Source organism: Ambystoma mexicanum, chromosome 2q (genome assembly GCF_040938575.1).
Source record: "Ambystoma mexicanum isolate Mex_15411 chromosome 2q, UKY_AmexF1_1, whole genome shotgun sequence".
In the NCBI taxonomy this organism is placed as follows: domain Eukaryota; kingdom Metazoa; phylum Chordata; class Amphibia; order Caudata; family Ambystomatidae; genus Ambystoma; species Ambystoma mexicanum.
In genome coordinates, this window is record NC_090924.1 from 875,921,476 (window position 1) to 875,941,276 (window position 19,801).

Consider the following 19,801-nt stretch of genomic DNA (forward strand, 5'->3'; position numbering starts at 1 on the left):
ACGATATGCTCATCTATGCTCCAACATTACCCCATGCATGGAGGGACACTGTATGCAGCCTCCTAGAAAGGTTCAACTGGATGCTAAATATGAATAGGTTCCTGCTGATCCCTACCGAGGAGATGCAGCTTCTGAGAGGGTTCTTCAACAGCAGGGAGGGGGTGGGGGGTCACCCTACCTCCTCACAGGGAACTGAAGCTTCAGAGCAGGCTCTTGGTCTGCTGCAGGACTACGGCATGGCTCACCAGGGGTTGACAGTCCAGGTGAATATGGCCAAGTCAGTCTTTGTGGACCTCTGGGCAAAGCATCTCTTGAAGCCTCTGGTGAGCCACCTGCTAACTCATTGGGCTCTGCCTAAAGAAGATCAAAGTGTCATCCCACATCTGAGAGAACATGGCTTTGGGGCTGAACGGGGCTCGACTTCTCCACCGTGTTTCTCACAATGGATGCCAGTCAGCTGTGAAAGGTGCTACCTTGAGTCCTTCTTCATCCAGGGGGAATCAGGGAGAAGATTCTTCCAACTGAAGAGAGCTTTTAGCCATCCTGTTAACTCTACTGGCCCTGGTCTCGCACCAAAGGGTGGCCTTAGTTTACACGTACAACATGGCGGCCAAGGCTTAAACTGGCACGCGAGTAATAGGTCCCATTGCTTGCTGAAAACGGCCCACAAAATGATGTGCTGGTCTGATATCAACCACCTCTCCCTTCAGGTCTCTACATTCCAAGAGTGGACACTGTCAGCCCGGTCTTTGCCTTCTATGACAGGGTCACGGGTATGGACCTGTATAAGGGGGACTAAATAACCATCTCAACCTGTGGTAGGCAGCCTACCAGGGCAACACCTGAGCCATACCTACCCTAGGGTGATATAAGGGGCTGAGAGGGACACCATCCCTGGTATGTAGGGAGTCACGAGTGGGTAGTGGTGCCTCTTTCCTGGACTTGATGCCCATCATTCTCTGTCTTGGCCAGGTCTTTTTCTGTGCTCTTTTAGATGGTTCACTGGAGGCCGCACCATCAAGGAGACTACAAGTACCAGGGAAAACATTTCAAGTTGCAAGCTACTAGCCAGCTATGAAAAGTAATTCGCCACCTCAGTTTATATATACACCCAGCACACCATATCTTACTCACAAGAGCTAATTAATCACTAGCCAATCGCTAGGTGCTAGTGCACATTTTGCACCCTGCAAACAACAGACAACACCTGGCCTGGAAGAGGAGGAATGGACCTATTACTCAAATGAGAATAGACTAGATTTGCACATTGAGGAGCCTAACTGGAGAGTAATCACCCACCCCAAAACCCCAGACAGTGAGGTAGCAGAACTGGCAACAAACTGCATGGGAACAGGGGAGACCCAGAGACACTGCCCAAACCCAGTTTGAACAGTGACTCTGGAAGAGCAGATGAGAATCCGAGAACAAACAACCACAGTGAACGCATGGCTGGCAAATGGAGACTGCAAAAGGGGGGTGAGCTGAGGACCCAAGAGACTTCTAGGGGATGACAGCTCAGAAGGTAAGGAGATGGGAGGAGTTGGGATTAGAAAAGCTAGAGATGGGGGCAGAGGCTAAGCTGAATCAGGTAGCCAATGGTAGCAAAATGAAATAGTCCAGACAGAATGGGTAGGGATATAAAAGACCAGTAGAGGCAGTTGGCAGTGAAATGTTTGGGTGAGGAAGGTGTAGCAGGTGGAGGAGGATTTGGAAGATACTCTGGACAGGTGTGGGCAGTGAGAGCCCCCTTCAAGCACGAGGTAAAGGGTACAGGATCCCCTAACCTTAAGCCCAAATTGTCTGTTTTTGTATATATTTTTGTAATAAAAACTGAAAACGTATTGGACTTGTATTGTGACTCATTGAGAATCTTTAGCACAACCAAAGGAGGTGATGGCTAGAAGGTTTAGAATTAATCTTGACCTCTGGCATAGTTCTGGGCAATCCCCCACACCATCATTGTTTCGCCTGCCAATCCATTACTGAAAATGAAACAACCAAATGCAAATTAGGCTTAGTCCCACCCCACAAGTGGCAGTTTACCCCAAACTGCTTGGTCACATACCTTCTGCTCGAGACCACAAGCAAAACCAGAGATGTTTCAGCCTCATTTGGTGTCATCAGTGAGGTGTAGCTTGAGTCTATAGGCCCAGCAAGGTTGGAATACACGTCTGGGCATACCCGTCCCACTTGGGGTGAGTAAAGCAAAACAAAAGGAGGCGATTGCTGGAAGGTTTAGAATTAATCTTAACATCTGGCATAGCTCTGAGCAAACCTTGTCAGACACCAAAATCCACCGGAAAGATAGACGTTCACCAGCCATTTCCTCTGCTCATTCCATAAGCCCCGGGTTCCTGATGGATTGGAGTAAGAATGTTCAGCATATCGGTCAGGCAAATCTATATACGTTATCAAATGCTGAAATCAAACCCATGAAAACCAGATAAACTGGCTCCTACTTTGTTCAGTGAGTTAGCAGTGATTAAATAACAATGAAGTGCATGTTCACTAGTCTCCACCACTGAACAAAACACCAACTGAACTTTTGCCAGTATATTGTTTTCGAATACCCATTGCTCCATTTTAAAATGGAGAGCCCTACCAAAACATTTTGAAATGGGAATCTAGAAGGGAAATGGGTGTATAAGGCTGGTGCGGTCTCTCCCTTGACTTTCTTGAAAATGGGAAGAATTGCTACCCGTTTCCATAAAATCAGAGCTCTACATACTTCCACCATAGCATTAAAGCTAACTGTCAATAAAGGAACCTAGAGATCTACTATATCTCAAAACAAGTTGGCTGGTACTGCATCAGGGCCCAGGCCACGATTAAGCACCTGGTTCTATATAGCACATATAATCTACTTCACTGAAAATTCAAGTGGAGCTATGTGAACATTATGGACTGGATCTGTGCTTGCATCATAACTTACTTGTTTCCATACCCAGGACCATGTATAGGGAGTAAAAATGTTCTACCATGTATGGACCTCAACGTTAGTTAGCGGCTATAACTGGGACCATTAACTACCAAATCCCAGAATCTCCTAGAATTATTTCCAGAAGCAGCCTCAAGTAAATCGGCTCAAGCCTCAGTGTCAAACGTGTGTCTAGAAACGGCAGGCTTATAAGAGGGACAAGCAAATACCTTATCCTTCTGAATTTTTAAGCAGATAAATCAATTTAATTCCTCCAATCTCTATTGAACAATCCCATATTACTACAGCCTAATTCAGGAGAAATTTGAAAAACGTTTTTGAGGTGTCCCTCATTAGTACTCCATAAGCATCTAAAACTAAGTTAGTACCACTTTCTAAATCGAGAAAAACATTACACTGTGTCAAATTAAGCATGATACCTCTTGGATGGATACAAGATTGATCAACAGTTGATGATTGTATTTGTTTGCATGTCACAGGGTTGCTTCCACAGGGCAAATCTGTTTCAGTGTGTTGAATGGCACTGCCTTTTGATTTTTAAAACTATTGGATGATGATAATTGCAAAGGTCATCTACAACAACACAAATCTTCTATAAAGTACCATTTAACTGCAGAAATACCAGAGTAAATCAATGGTAGACCTCCCTTGATGAGACCCTAACGGTAGCCTTGCCATTTACAGGGGTATGCTTGGGGAAATCGGCCTTTGGTAGAACTCAAGTACCACTGTATTAACAAAGTGAAGAACATAAGGCTTTTAGAGCAATTGCGAAGGTAGAACATACATGGTTGTAAAATGCCAAGCACATCTTGATGGTAGAAATTATCAACTGTTGGGCTTTTGCCAATTTTGAAATTAAAATCGCTTCCCAAGATTACCAAAAACGTCATCATCCTTTCTAGTGAGAATCATTCTTCCATAAAGAATTTGAACGTTTTTAGACTATTAATATTGTCTAATTTCTCAGGCTGTTATAAAAATGTAGTACAAATATAATCTCCCCATCATCAAATCTCTATGATAAAAATTGAAACTCACAAATCCAGGCTCCTCAGAATAATAGAACAGTTTACAGAAGTCGTCATAAAAATAACTTTGCCTCCACAGTATCTGCCACAAGCTTTCTTTGATACTTTAATTTGAAGTGTGTTAACAATCCAGGCTAATATCATTAGGTCCCCACGTTTCTTGTAAAAAATACTGTCATACCTACTCAGGTATTTAACTGTATCAGCATATTTATCAACTGCCCCAGCATTATTCTTGGACAGAATCGAAAGTGAGTGCAAATAGTCTTCAGCTGTCATATTTCTACAGGGAGGCATAGCCTTCACACAGCCTTCACCTGGAAGAAGTATGCCACAGTCCGCAGTGCTACATCTCTCCACCTATATGTCTGCTGAGGTAGTAAATCCACTTCCTCAAGGATACAAAAGCATCTCAAATCTGTTCTCACAGAGTATGGAACATGATCTGAACCCTAACTTGAGGTTGTGTGAACCCTTACACCTCTCCCTCCCCTTCTTATTTTTGGTGTCACAATACAACTAGTACGTGCACCAGACACGTTGGAGTGCTTTGGCCCATAAAAGATTACCTGTTACGAGGGCTCAGTCCATACAGAAGAAAAGAGAAATACCCATGCGGGTAGAAATAAGATAAGGGCGAAATCCTTGAGCACCTACATGTTGAACGCACACCCAAGTTAGAATGAAGGACATGGGCAACTCCAGCATTAACAAAAGATACCACTATACAATCACTGTGTATGGATTTTAGAGTTGTCCCTACCCAAGCCACCCTTGTAGCCATCAAAATCTGTTGTGAATTAATACAAGCCCTCTCCATTGTTGTGTTAATCAAATGAGGAGTCTTGTTAATAAAAGCAGGGGTAGACTCTACACTTCTTTCAGCGGGAGAGGGTCCACCTCTACAATAACTCAACCAATGGCAGCACACCAGAAGGCAAGTTAAAAGCAGGCTGTATTTTTATTTTCATAACAACATTTTATTGGGTTTTACAGATGAGCATTACAATGAGCATGGCAGTAAACAACAAATCAGCAATTGATAGGCATATAAATGTGATAGTGTCTGTAAAAGCAGGCTGTTTTAGCCAAGCGACTCTTCAAATTACTGCCTGTGAACTTAGCTGTAACCTTTAGGGCCAGTTGGATGAGAGCAGACATCAAGAGTCACGCCCTCAGGTTCACAAACATTTCCCCCGCCCCATAACAAAGGAACAGACATATTATTCAGAGGTATAGGTTGAGTCGACGGTGTAGTTAGAATTGTGTTCCGTTTTGTTGTTGCCTCAGTCATTTTATATCACTGTACAGCTTTGGCTGCATGCTCTATGTTCTATAAAAGGTAGCTCCCTTCTTTATGTCACTTTTTTTTTTTTTTATACATTTAATCACTTTTCAAATCAAATACATAACGACCCATATAACATTCCGACACAATCCCCAATCGCGAAGAATTATCATAAGCACTTACAGAATAGAAACCAATCTCCTCCAGCCCCACCATAGTTAGTAGAAACCAACATGAGTTAGCAAAGCCCACTGTACTCAAGATGCGGACATTGTCCATCATGTTACACAGCACAATCAACTCCTTGACTCTGTCCAGGCTTGCCCGATTGTTTAAACCCTAATGTAGAGGAGCAGACATGTACGTCAGTGATAGGCTCAGCCCCACCACCTCTGTGATACTGGATGAACGACAGGAAGACATTGTGCATGACACCAGGTATCATCCCAATACTGCATTAAGTGTATGAGAAATGTTATGCTATCAGACAACCGTATCGAATGTACCCTTGTACTGAGGTGGTAGCAGGAAATTTGCAGACACCACTGAATATCGAGGAGTTGTAAAGAAGATTTAACAGGTGCAAAGTGCTGTCATAAGAAGAAGATACAATGACGCACCGAAACAATATGAGAATACTTAAAGAAAGAAGATGTTTAACTGAAGAAGCAAGAGTAAATAATCGAATAAGGAAGAAGCAACCAGATATTGCAAGAAGACAAGTAACCAGATGAGTAGTGAACGTACATACGCAGAAACACAAGGTAATTAAGCTATATAGAAACTTGCTGCAGTAGAAAACATAACACGGGTGAAGCGGCCATGTTAAACGGATGGACGCCGGCTCTCAATGATAATAAGCGAAGAGTTCGAAGGCGAGAGACCAGAGCTGCAGAGCTAACAGAAGCTAGAAATACAAATTCATGCACGAACAAAGAAGAATAGCTGCTGGCCAGAGATCAAAGATACAATATCATGGAGCTACTCAAGGGTATAAGGGGAGTTACTGAGGATAACCAACGTACGCAGAACAGATTTATCTTAGATTAAGTCAATGAGTGAACATTTACGAGTGCCAAGTATTGACAATAAAGATGCAGAAAAGCATATGTGAGACGGAGCATCCAAGTCTCTGGCGGCCGAAGAGGGGAATGACACCTGAAATAATTGAATCAAATAGCACTAAATAAAAAGATCGAAATCGACACAATCGTGGTCTCCTCACACGTGATTCAGAACTTGAAAACAAGGCCTATTCATTGAGCTCCAGATGAAGATAGTGGTGTACCTACACTCCCTTAAAAGTCTCAGAGAAGTGAACAGTTTGTAAGCTCAACTACAAAGAAGAGGTCTTGGCTGAAGGCTTGGCTGATGAGAGATGATAGAACTAATTGGTCAAGTAGGCAGTGGTCTGACGGTCTCCGCACCAGAGTTTCGTTTTGCTTATGTGCTGCTAGTGATCGGAGTGTGAGAGGATGCCAAATTATCATGAGGGCCTATGCAACAATGAGCATACAATGTTGCATGAGCCAATCCGTTACTGTTATAATCTATATTATACGTAGTTAGAAGGATGTTTGAGGCTTGCCTCCAAGAGAGGAGCAGTCAAAGTAACTATGACTAATAGACTCTATATAAACCAATCCCCAAACCCGATAGGTTTTATTATTTGCCACGTAGGATGACGTCATAGCTGATGCACATTGAGGTATAAAGCCTTTGTGTAACCAATCTGCGTTGTAAGTGTGTGGACTACAATTCGTTGTTCGCCAGATTGGCCTACTTTATTGAATTGACAATTAAGTAGTATTTTGCCATATTCTTTTGAGTCTGTACGGTTATTTGGGTCCAAGATTATTTGTTATGGTAATTCCATTCTGCGCATAAATACGCTCAAAAAGTGCTACTGCACACTTATGACCAATGTCCATATAAGGGTGCTCTTTAAGTCTCACATTGCTTCAATAGATCAGCAGATCCGTATCTCACACACACCCACAGTCACTGGTCCACTTTGCTACCATCACCCCGTGTGGCCTCCATTTTACCTAGGTATGTCCAGAATGGGCCCCAGTAATCCTTAGGCCGAGAGGTTGGTATCACTTGCTCGCTCTATGCATCTTCCACGTTACACCATGCAAGTTCACATATCCATTTAGACATCTATAGTGCCTGCAGCGCCCACCAATGCATCAAAGTACATCTCTTGGATCTATCAGAAGGAACACATGCAGTAACCTACGAGCTTCCTTTTGCATGCATGCTCCAAGTAAGGCTAAGTAGTGCCATCTCCACCGGGCTCAACCAGATGTTACTACCAGGCATTTCACCAACTGCTACTTGTATTTTCCCCGTATAGAAGGCCACCTCCTCACACTCCCAGGCCACATATGCGAAGCCCACATCGGGTAAAATTTCTTCATTTTCCGAGGAATGATATATGCTTGATGTATGAATTTAAAGCAAAATGATAATGATGTGTTATTTATATAACACCTTTATCCAAAGCGCTTTGCAGAGCACATATTTACATACAAGATCACCCAACCAAAATTGGTACTCATTTATCGACCTCGGAAAGATTAAAGGCTGAGTTGGCCTTGCCGGGATTCGAACCTGCGACCTGCAGGTCACGCTCAGATCGCAGCAGCAGCAAGCGCTCAACCCGCTGAGCTATCTTACCCGTTCATAGACACCTTTCTGAACTGTATGCATAGATATCGCCAGTTGTCATCCCCAATGTCAATCAAGCGTGTCTTACCATTTACGCCCAGCTCTATACCAAAGCCCCCCACAAGGCACTTTTGAAATATACTATGCAACTTGGACATTATTTTGCGGCTGGTCAGTACCCTCTATATATTGCATCATTTCTGATGGCTGTGGTAGTCGTAGGAGTGTATCCAACATCACACTCAATTCCCCCTTGACTCAAGCACATGTTATGAACTCACAATGCCCATCAACGCTAGCTCCCTGCATAAACCCAGACCAAATGTGCAATCAACTCCACTTATTCTGGTGAAGTATACCGCTACTGGCAGCGGCCTATGCTTCCCGTGTTTAGCATGCAAGTAGTATAGCCCTTGAGTGTAGCATGGACTGTGTTAATCTCCCATCATATTATTCCCCCATAAATCAACCGTAAATCTACTAGTCGTTGCAATGGCTCTTTGAAGGGCTACCTATTGCACATGCAGTGCTGTACCATACCAGTATTTGGCATGGCTTGCTTGGGCCACATTATAAGACCTTTCCAGATCAGGTACGGCTAGTCCCCCTTCCTCTAGTGGGAGGGTAATTGTCTCCCAGACTACCCTCACCTGCCCATATATACTTAGTTATCATAGATCGAAACTTACCAAAGTATCCTTTAGGGGGTCTGACAGGAACGTTCAAGAATATATATAAGAATTTAGGCAGCACGACCATTTTAACAACTGGTATCCTGTGCTATAAGGAACATTGGGAGACAGGCCAAACTGGTGAGCATAGTATCAAATGCATTCAACACCACATGTCAGTGTACAATCTATGTGCATCAGGCGATACCCAACCCCCCCGCCCCCCAAGTAGCGTACCCCGTCCAGGTCCCACTAAAACCCCCATTCTGTGTGCACTGGAAAGGTGTTAGTTGTTTGCGGAAGCAGCTCCGATATGATATTTTATTTGTATCGCACACGTACGCAAGTGTTTCGATTTTGCCCACTGAGTCGGAGACCGGAGAGATCCCGAATCCCATCACTGTGCTAACTATTGGGTCTATGTTACTTTCTGCGTCTGCTACATAAATAAGGAGATAGTCAGCATGCAGTGACAACAAGACTCTCCGAGTATAAAAGAATAATCCCCTCTGAATATGTTCCGTATGCTGGGCGCATGCCAATGGCTCTATGGCCAGCACAAACAATAGGGGTGACAGGGGAAAACCCAGCCGCATTCCAATATACAACTCAAATGGGGCTCACACCATGCCATTAACAAATGTCCTGGCCACCAGAACTGTGTTTGTTTTGTTGTCTACCGCACACAGCTACCACTGGGGTGGCCTCCAGATGCTCACGTGGCTCTGCAAAAGAGAGGGTGAGGTGTGTTGGTAAGGGTAGAATGATAGGATATGTCCAGAACAAGGCATCTGTGGGTGTTGGCTTGCAAGTGAGTTGGCTGGCTTGCTGTATCTGTAAGGGGAAGGTCCAGTGTCCTGGTTGTTTTGGTGCACTGGGTCTCTCTAGGCTGAACTATTGCAACAGCCTCTTTCTAAATCTACCTGCAACGACTCACCGCCCTCTTCAACTCATCCAGAACAGGGCTGTAAGACTTGTCCTTGGCCTAAAGCCCTGGGAGTGCATCTCTCCAGCCCTGAAATCTCTTCATTGGCTCCCAGTGGCTGGAAGGATTAAGTACAAGACCCTTTGCATTGTCCACAAGGCCTTCTGGGGCCTAGGTCCTCAATACCTTCAACTCTCTCTTCGGAAATACCTTCCCAATCAAGCTCTTCGCTCCTCCACCTCCCTCAGGGTCTGCCGCTTCTCCAAGCACCAAGTTGGGGTTAGATCTCCTTCTTCTGCTGTGGCCTCCCTCTGAACAGCCTCCCTGCCTCTCTGAAACATGAGGAGAACATCTTTAGTTCCGGAAGCACCTTAAGTCCTTCCTCTTTGCTTCTGCCTTCGCTCTTCCTCTCCCCTGCTGATCCCAGTCTGCTTCAGCATTGGGCACCTGGCCACACTCTGATTTCGGGCCCAGTTCCCTGCCCACCCAGCCGCATACCCGCACTGCCTCCTGGCAACCCCTGCACTTGGGTCTGTATCTGAAACCCTACAGTGCCCCTCCTGCACGTATTAGACACCCGTTGTCTGCACCTTATTCCTGAACTAACCACCTGCTGGCCGCACTACCTGTTTTTTTTAATCACGTGTCCAGCACTTTCCGCGCCTCCCCGCTTCTTGCACTTCTCCCTCCCCTCTCCCATGCACTTGCGCGTTCTCAATGTCACTGTGCCTAGTAAGAGCATTGTTTTTCTCCTTCCTTGTTCCCCTCCCTTGCCTCGTCGCGCTCTGAAACACTTGTGTATGAGCGCGATATAAATAAAATATATCTAGCATGTGAATGTTATGTTGGGTGTGTGTTTTAGTGCGTTGTGTGTGTAGTTTGGGTGGTAGTTATGGTTGTACGCACTGGCTTGTTACATCTGTAAGGGTATGGTCCAGAGACTGGGATTATTTGTTGTGTGCTAATGTTAGCTAGGTTTGGTGTGCATTTGTGTATAGGTTGGCTAGCCCATACGCGTGTATAGTACTTGTGAGGTATGATATGATATGGCATTGTGTAGGGGAGCAGAGTGGCTAATGCGTTGGTTACTCACAAAGTTCTTCCAAGTATGTTCTAGAGCTCATTCAGCTGCAACTCAATGGTAACCTTCAATTCTTCCCGGTGTCGTCACTGACCACCCCTCCAAGCAATACACTGACTAGTCCCATTAGCCCATCTCTGCGTAGCAGAAATTACCATACACAAAGCGTGCTTCTGGGTGCAGCAAGATTAAACCGCTCAAGTGACGCATGGCTATCTACACACATCTATCTAAACATGATGCATGGCTAGTCTTCAAAGGTCTGTCTAAATGTGAGGCATGGCTAGTCTTCAGAAATCTATTTAAGTATGATGCATGGTTAGGAGGGGGGGCGGGAGCGTGAAGTGGTGGGTTAGTGTCTTTCCTTTGGTCCCCATTGGTATCACTGGTATTGTCCACTTTGTGCTGGTCACTGTGAGGTGAACAGCTATGGTTTCAGTCATTTTCTGAATGTAAGATGGTCTTCAATTGTCCCGATTTCCTTTGGCATTGTGCTCCATAAGCTGGCAATCAGGCAAGAGAATGCTGTTCCTCCAAATTTGCTCTTTTTGTATTGTTTTCTTTAGAATTGGAGGTCATCGCTGGATTGTAGGTCTCTTCCTGGATGGCAGAGGTTGATTTCGGCCTGGAGGAATTCGGCTCCTTGTCTATGTAGTGATTTGTGGGAAATGCATAGGGCTTGGAACTTGATTTGTTTTTTAACTGGGAGCCAGTGTACCTATCTTTGGGTTGGCTTGACGTGGTCTCTTCTGTTTATTCTTGTCTGCATCCTTGGTGCAGTGATTTGGATGCGCTGGAATTTCTTGGTGGGCCGTTCTGGCATTCCAATGCAGAGGCTGTTTGCTTAGTCAGTTCTTCATAAAACTATAGAAATGATTATGAGGGTGATGTGTGGGAACGATAGATTATTCTCAGGAGGTAGAAGCATTTCTTTGTAATGGCGTTGACTTGTGGTTCCAGTGAGAGTCTGTTGTCCATTGGCAATCCCAGGTTCTTTACCACATTTGATGTCTCCGGTTGGGATCCCATGCAAGGTGGCCAATACAGTTGTGAGTTGGTTGTGGAGGCCCCTGGAGAGTGTTAGGGAGAATTCTCATAAATGGCCGATTTCCCTTACCTAACGAGTCCCTCAGCAGCTTTGCTGGATTTCTAGGGTTTATTTTTTTCACATGGTATGAGTGTGAGCCTTTTTTCCACTCTTACATGTGTTTTGCTGTGTGTGTTTTCACTTTTTGTGTGATCTTGGGCACTCAAGCCTCACCTACTCCATGGCCTCATGTTGTTCATGTGTGTTGCACAGCACCTTCAGTGCAGTAACAGGGTTGTCTTTGAGACAAACCCCCCACCCAACTCCATTTTCTGGGGACGACTACTGTCCCCCAGAAAAGGTAAAGTTGCCATTAACTTTATTTTTGTCACTTTAAACCACAGACCCAATGCACCCCATCTTACATGGATTATTAGAAAGGGTTAAATCTTATCCCTTTTTGTCTGTGTCTCTTGGAGCATTGTTTCGGCCCCTTTACACTAAGACTTGGCTGGTGGCAGTATTAACTATCCTATTTTTTATACCGCGGTTGTCTTAAATTACCATGGTATTGTCTTAGGCTATTATATTAGCCTCAAACATAAACCCGCTTGACCATATATATTTTATTACGGTTCAGGCTGGGTTTATTCGCTATTTCTTTTTGTAAATGTCTTCCTCGTGTTTTACTCTGCGCGCAAAACCAGGTTTGGTCCCTTTGTTCGCCGTCTTTTCGCAGACTTCTGCACAGAAGCCCTCCTTAAGGCGCCTGAAAGTCTGGAAAGGCAGGATGTGAGGGAGGCCATGGGTTCCCTTGGTAACCCAAGTCACACTCCTGTTTGATTGGCTGGGCGACTGCCCTTCCCAGGACAGCCACCCTGCTGCATGATTGACAGCCAGGCTGTATGAATGGGGGAAAACTGCATAAAAAGCAGGTCTCTGGGACTGGAAAGGCAGAGTCGCCATTGGAACGAAAGAATCAACGAGGAGCTGATGGAAGAGGATCCCTACAACGACTGAACCACCCAGTGAAGCCCTGCTGCAGGTCCGAATCTTGAGAATCCAACGGCAGAGAAGATCCTCCAGGAAACTTCTTCCCTTGAGCTGGTGGGACCAACCAGTTCACCCAAACTGCAAGCCAGGACCCCTCCTCTGGTCGAATTCGCTATACAGAGCTACAGTGGGCAGGATAGCCAAGAAGGTTGGACCCAGCTTGGGTTTTAAGGAGAGCACCTTTTATTTGTTGCTTTGCTCTGCTGCTGGTTTCTTCCCTGGGTAGTGCAGGACCCTCCAGTCTTCCTACGTCTTGTCAGTCAGACAGTCGCTTCAGGAACCGTGAGCCTGCAGGAACTACCAGGAACGTCCGCCTCAGCTACAGCTTCCTCTCCGTTTTAAGGTACTGTGCAAATCTGGTTGTTCGTTTCGTTCAGCCGCGGTGAAAGTGTTTGAAATCTTTCTCCAAACTGAGGGTTTGTCCTCTTCTCTTTGAACTAACTTTTCTGGCACCCAACCTCGTCCAGAATCCGTCGCACAAACTTTACCGCAAACTACCCTGAACTGTGTGATCTTGGGCAAAATACTTTTGACCCATAGACTTTGGCCCTAAGCCTTTTCTACCTGATTCTATCACTGTAGCTTCTCTTGTTCAATTGCCCTGAGTATTTACTTACCTGTTGGTGCAGTTCAATTTCTATTAACTTTGTTTTTCCCTCCCTTTTAAATTTCTAGAGTGCCATTTTGCTCCCACTTCATTTTGTGAGCTTAACTTGTCTGGAACTTATTGGGCGTGGTGTGGTGTATTAAGAGTGTGATTTTTTAAACTGCTTATAATAGTTTAATGTTATGCAACTTAAGAGTGAAATAAATGTATATTCTTTTACTTGAAAACCTTGAATCAGTGTTTGCCTGAATCATAGTAATTGCTGTCCTTTGTGTAACTATCTGATACTGCTCACTTACTCTTGAGATAAGTCTGGCTGCTCAGCCATAGCTACCACTTTAACTGTGTAGTACAGGCTTGTACCAAAGGTGAATTTGTACTGTCACTTGTATTCTTAATTGTGTGTGGTGTTCCCAAAGGGTACTGCATATAATTCTGCCTAACAGAGGCGACATCATTATTTCCATTTTGGACGGATTTTATTTAAGATTGTTGGTTTTCATCCAACTTTATGTGTAGGTGAGACACTTGTGTCTAACAGGTTAATCATGAACACCCTTCTTTATGTCTCTTAAAATATCATCCATTATGAGAAGGGAGTTAAACAACTTTTCTTTTTTTATTAGATTAAAAATCCAAATCCAATTGCATTTTTGCTTTTAGATCTACAGAGACTTTCTGCAACTCCTTTGATAATTCAGAGACTGTGAAGTTGAACACATTTCTCTTCGAAACAGGAGTATGAGACCCCACAAATTGCTATTTTAAGGAACAGATGAAGACAAAGTAGGCAAAACGAGAGTTGTGGGTGTCATGCTCTAGTATGGGGGCCTCCTAGTTCTGTAGAGCTTGTATATCCAATAAATCCTCCACTGTGACTATTCTGCGAGCTGACACCGTATTTGTTGTACACTCGGGCAAAGTCTGGATCCAGAGTTAGTCAATGTACAACCAGGACCAGATAACCGTAGTGCCTGTAGTAGAGTCATTTTGTTACAAGAGAGCAAGTCTATTTAAAACTCTTTCAGCCACAAGTAACCTTTCTTCCAACTTGCCCGAAACATCTTTAAGATGGCAATCCAAGATCATTTAGGACCTTTTACTAGATTTTTTTTAACCACACATACAATAATGTAGGGTAGACTCTTTGTTTTCCCAAGGTGTGTTAAAATGGGGGACCGGGGGGGGGCAGCTCAAAAGCCCACAGTCACTATCACTCCAAAACAGACTCAAAAGAATTTAATGACACTGAGCCCACTAAATAAAAAAACCTCACAGAACGAATATTATCCCCATGTCTTGCTGTGTGAGCGGCCACGGGTGAATCCAATCACCTGAACGCTGTGGTACCGAATAAATAACTTGATATAAAATACCAAATCCAAATATTATAAGTAATAAACAGAAAGCAAATAAATGTTAAAAAAACAGCAGGACTAGAGTCAGTTCAATTTGGTCAAGGATTATATTCCTCACGTTTTGCATTGGCAAGCAGTATAAAGTGCAGACAATAAAGTACACATTTAAAGTGCTAGGTACCAGGTGTAAAATGTATACTCTGCAAATACCACGAAAAAATTATAAAGTGCAATATAATGATTCACAGTTAGGAGAAAGCTCTCCTCTGTCTCAGCTACTACGATTCGGAAAACAACAGATAGCTGTTCTGGAAATCCACTGACGACCCTCTAGCGGTTATCTTACCCAATGAACATACTCCTCATAAGGAATCCAAGTAGGTAACACTGTGTTATATCAGTATTGAAATGGGATTGCCCGTGTAATATACCTTAGTAGCGAAGTCTCCAGGTCACTAGGCAGAGGCAGCCATCAAAACTGAGAGACAACAACGACATACCACAGAGGCCGGAAGCATAGAAGTGTTAAGACCCAAAACAGTAGAAGCAGCCCACTACTGCGCTGCTCCGTTTAAGTGGCAAGGATCGGCTGTTGTAGCGTGAAGCAAGTAGAGTGTACAAAGTGCGCCTCACAGGCACTTCTTGCTCCCGAATCACGCACAGCAGAAACAGCTCGCTCCAGCCCCACTCTGCTCAAACAGCGAAGAAGGGTATGGCTACACCTGTCAATAACTTACCTGAGCCCGGGTATCCCCTGCTTCACTCACTGACATCATCCCGGATTAAGCTGCATATTGGGAAATGTAGTTTAAACTATTAACATTCGTTTAGATCACATGACGAATGTCGTCTCCGTTGGACACTTAAAAACACTAGACCGCGCATGAAATTGAGAGCATCCCTCTCAACGCGCAGACATCTTGTGCTTACACCTTCGGAGAAGCGTTAAATTACTAAAGTGAAAACATCCTGCAATTCTCCTCTAAAACTGCACTGCATGCAGGAGGAAGAGAGTAATTTCAAAAGTAGTACATCCTACAATTGATTTTGCAGTGCAAAAGCACATACAATGAAACCAGAAAAAATATTTCCCCTTCAAATTCGGTTGTCTGAAGAAAAGATGACAGACTAAAACGTTGTTGACATAGGGGTTACAAGTGTGTTTCGAAAGTATTGCGCAGACACGTTTACTGCTTCGGAATTGCATGGATTGTATGAGACCGGAGCCTCTGATTATGCTGATCTCTTCTCTTTACTTCTCGAGCAGCTTGCTGTTCTGACTACGACTACAACACGTCACCACGAGGGTACATGCTGGGTCACGTTTAATATGTCAATAAATGCGGCAAACTGCTTTTCCGCTTGCCAGTTGCTTCTCAACGCCTGGTCTGAGAGTGTCATTGCTGGGCGCAGCGTGGGCAAATGCCCGGTGTTGTTCGATATCCTGCATCCCCATGGCAGCATTAGGGAGGCAGTGTTTGGTTATCTTCCGAGCCACGCTCGCTTTGATACCCCGCCCACTCACAGATGGCTTTATAGCTCCGTCCCTGTCCATTCCTGTCATCTGTGGGAGATGCATAACATTATACAACGCCAGGAGTGCAACGAAATGTCAGCTGTGTGCTCTGGTCTTCCGTGCCCCTTAACAGGATATGATACAACACCAGGACCAGCTGCTATTCCTCCCAGACCATTTCACTTCAGGTAGGTGTGGTGTGTGGGTCTAGTCGTTTGGGGCAACGTGAGCGCCGTGACTGTGTCATGACGCTCACGTGCTCCTTTAATAAAAGGGGCTCTGCTGGCACTGCCAGGGCAGAGCAGCAGAGCCCCAGGAAGTGGCAACGCGTGTCTGTGTTGTCTTTGTGCGGCGTGGGCCTGCCACGTGGTCGTGGCCTTGCGTGTGCGGTGCGGTCCGAGTGTCCTCGGAGCCGCGACCGCTGGATTAAGTGGGGGACACCCCCTCACAGTGGATCCTGGGCCCGGTGAAACCGGGCGCCGTAGGGTGCTGCCCTACGCAAGGTTCGCCGGCTGATACCCAGCTCACCTCCGGAGACCGGAGGCAGCCCACAACAGTAGGCAGGCCTCCTCGGCACCATAACATTGGTGACAAGGATCGACCCGCGTAGGTGCGACAAAGCTCGTTCCTGCATGGGGGAGAATGAGCATGGCACCCTGGACCAAGTAGTCATTACCACTTCCGATCTAAAGAAATGCCCCACTGTCACGACGACTCCGGAAAGGGGAGCACGGAACATGGCACGCTTGCCGACATGCTGCCTAAGATTGGGGGCACTGTTTGTGATGTTGGAGGCTTTCGTGTTGCAAGGCCCCACGTGACGGCCCAAAGCCTGTGCAGGCCTAGAGATTACGGCGCCAAGTGAAATAACACACAACCACTTGATAGAGTGCATAAACCTGGACTGGTGCCAAACTGCCAGCTCCGGTGATTCCTTTATTTCCGGCTCCCGCCCCCTGACACGTGACCCGGGCTTCCGTGACAGTAACATCACATTCCTCCCAAACTTATAATGCTTTTATCCCCAACCAACAGTAACATCAAACATGTGCAGTCCATTCTAGTTTCTTAGGAGCGCAGCCTACCTGTGCTTGATCGGTGGTAGACACGTTGTATCCGTACCCTTGGAGGTGGGACATCGGTCGTGGCCTCTCTCGCAGGTGGTACCGGGGGTGAGTCCTCTCCACCTCCTCTTGTGGAGGGGTCGCCACTCGGGCCTCGCCTATGCATGGTGTCAGTTCTTGGGATTCTAAGGGTGTGTCGTGGCCTTCCGACACTCTGGGAGTTTCTAGTCGATCAAGTGATTAAGGTTCTCCTCTCGGGCTCTTTGGCCTTTTTTGCCACATCGCCACCGGGACTTTTCGGAAGTGGGATATGTTCCTGGTCACTGTTTCATTCACTCTGGTGGCTGTGATCATGCTGCGGTTTGCAGCGCTGACTGCCCATAGCCTGAACTCAAAGTTTAGTGACGTTTTCTTGGGTGGAGCCCGGTTCTTGCCAGCACTGTGTCTCCTGGCTGCAACTCTCGGTGACTGGTGCGGCGAGTGCGGCTCTCTCCTTCATTCCGCTGTACTCGTCTTGCCTCTATGATGTCTGAATCAGGTCTTAACCAGTTTGGGTGTACGGGGGGTTCAGCTTGGATCGGCACCCCGACCATGAGAGCGGCGGGGCTGATCCTAAGTGTGGAGTCTGGCGGTGAGTCCTCAGAAATCGGTACACGGCCATTAGCCAGGAGTGTTCTCGTTCTTTTGCGATGCGGATTACTTTGTTGAGTGATCCCATAAATCGTTTGCGTCGGCATTGGCTTGTGGCCAGACTGGGGTGATCCTTTTGTGCCATACGTTGAGGTCTTGGAAGAATTGACAAAGTTCTTGGCTGGTGAGGGGGGGCCCGTTGTCGCTCTTGATTTTAGACGGGACGGTGTGTATCGCAAATATCTTCTCTAGTGCTAAGATAATTTTTTCTGCGATGGTGGACGCCACATGTTCGACCTCTGGGTACCGGCTGAATTCGTCTACCAGAACTAGTACCTTCTCTAGGTAGCCTTCTCCGGTGATGGTGCAGTAGTCTATGCTGATGGATTCCCACCTTTTTCTGCTCCTTGGAGCACTGATGATTGGTTCTGGGTTTTCAGCTCTCCTGGTGGCCTGTCAGGCTGCGCAGGATTCTACGAGGTCCATCACTCACTGTTGCAGGTGGGGTATCCACATCCTGGATTTCAGGTATGAAGTTGTCTTTACAATTCCTTTGTGCCCACTGTGGGCCAGCTTGAGCGCTCTCTTTTCTAATGTGGTCGGTAGTACAATTCGGTGTCCCTTAAGTATCACCCCTTCGGGGGCTACGGTGAGCTTGTGGCGATCAAAAAAAAGGCTTGCAGTTTTTCCTGGGCCGGCTTTGTGCGCTGGGTCATTGTGGCTAGAAAGTTCTTCCAGTTCCCTGATTGGATGGCTTGCATGGTGTGGTTTAAGATGGTGTCCGCCTTGGTCTCTTCTGTTACTTCTTGCAAAGTGAGGGCCCGCGGTCGGGCGCATGCGACCACGTGACATACATGTTCATCTGTTTCAGTAGCGTGTTGCCTCTCTTGGTCAGTAGCGGGCCATGGGTGGCAGTATAGATAGTCTGCCGGGTTATCTCCTCCAGCCCGCTACTTTACCTCGGTATTGTAGGGCTGAAGTTGTAGCATCCACTTTTTGATGTGTGCCGGGGGTGTGGTGCTGAGCCCTTGTTACGCTCACCTGGTCTCTGCGGAGGCCTTGGGGCACGGTTGCAGCCCTCCCTGGAATTAGATCACCCCGTCAGGCCCCTCCCTCTACAGATAAGCTATGAACGGCAACAATTGGTGACACTGATCCTGTTAGCTCTCCGTCCTGCAACTTCTGGCCGGGGCGCTTGTCGATGGGACCTAGTTCCTTCACTGATCCCCGGTAAGTAATAGTCCAGTCCAGCTGCGACTATGCTTCTCCTGGTTGGTAGTAAGTGTCTCTCAATGTCTCTTATCTCTTTCCCTTTCTGTTTTCTCTTTGTCTCTTCTCGTTTTAATGTCTTTGTATGTATTTTTGCTCCCAATATTGTTGTCAATTCCTGAATAGTGTTTCTCTTCTGTTTTCTTCCTAATAGGTGGAAATGCGGCCCAAAAGCAGCTGTGGGGCGCGGAACGCGGCCGGGTGGAAGATGGCTGAATCCGCAATGTTCGACAGTAGGTAACTGATGGTTTAAGGAAAAGCACGAGGTTCGGTGGTAGCGCAACCTTAAGCTGAATGTCTTTTAAGTTTATAGCCTTGTCTTTCGTTTTTCCTTGCAGGTGCTGCCGTTGTGGACGGAGCTCGTCGTGCTGCAGTGCCAAGAAGAAGATTTCAGCGTTCTGGAAGATTTAAAGATGAGCTGCGGTGCCAAGATGAAGATGTCAGCGTTCCGGAAGATTTGAAGATGAATGCCAGGATCAAGGAAGACGCGCACAGTTGAGAGCAGGTTTCCCCAGGTGGTAAGTATGATGGCAGAAAGCAGGATTTCCAAAGGTAAGTCTGATCCCAAGCGGCGGTGAGCATTACACTGCATGGAAGTGCAGAATAACGCGAAGCGTCTGCTTCAGGGATCGGAGCATTTTATATAGCCGCGATCGTGGGCACGCCTACT

At 46.0% G+C, this 19,801-nt stretch overlaps 1 protein-coding gene across 6 annotated transcripts in view; it reads right to left on the reverse strand.

Annotated features, from left to right (window-relative positions):
* ACBD5 (acyl-CoA binding domain containing 5) overlaps positions 1-15,484 on the reverse strand; it is an 803,722-nt gene extending 788,238 nt beyond the window's left edge. For 3 of the 6 annotated variants that reach the window (XM_069648118.1, XM_069648119.1, XM_069648117.1), the window contains exon 1: positions 15,390-15,484. In XM_069648118.1, the coding sequence (XP_069504219.1) occupies positions 15,390-15,428 (39 nt within the window). In that variant the 5' untranslated portion in view covers positions 15,429-15,484. Of the gene's footprint in view, positions 1-15,083; positions 15,348-15,389 lie in introns of those variants that run through there. The other 3 variants (XM_069648121.1, XM_069648122.1, XM_069648120.1) reach the window with 3 other exon arrangements.
* Positions 15,485-19,801: the final 4,317 nt, after the last annotated feature.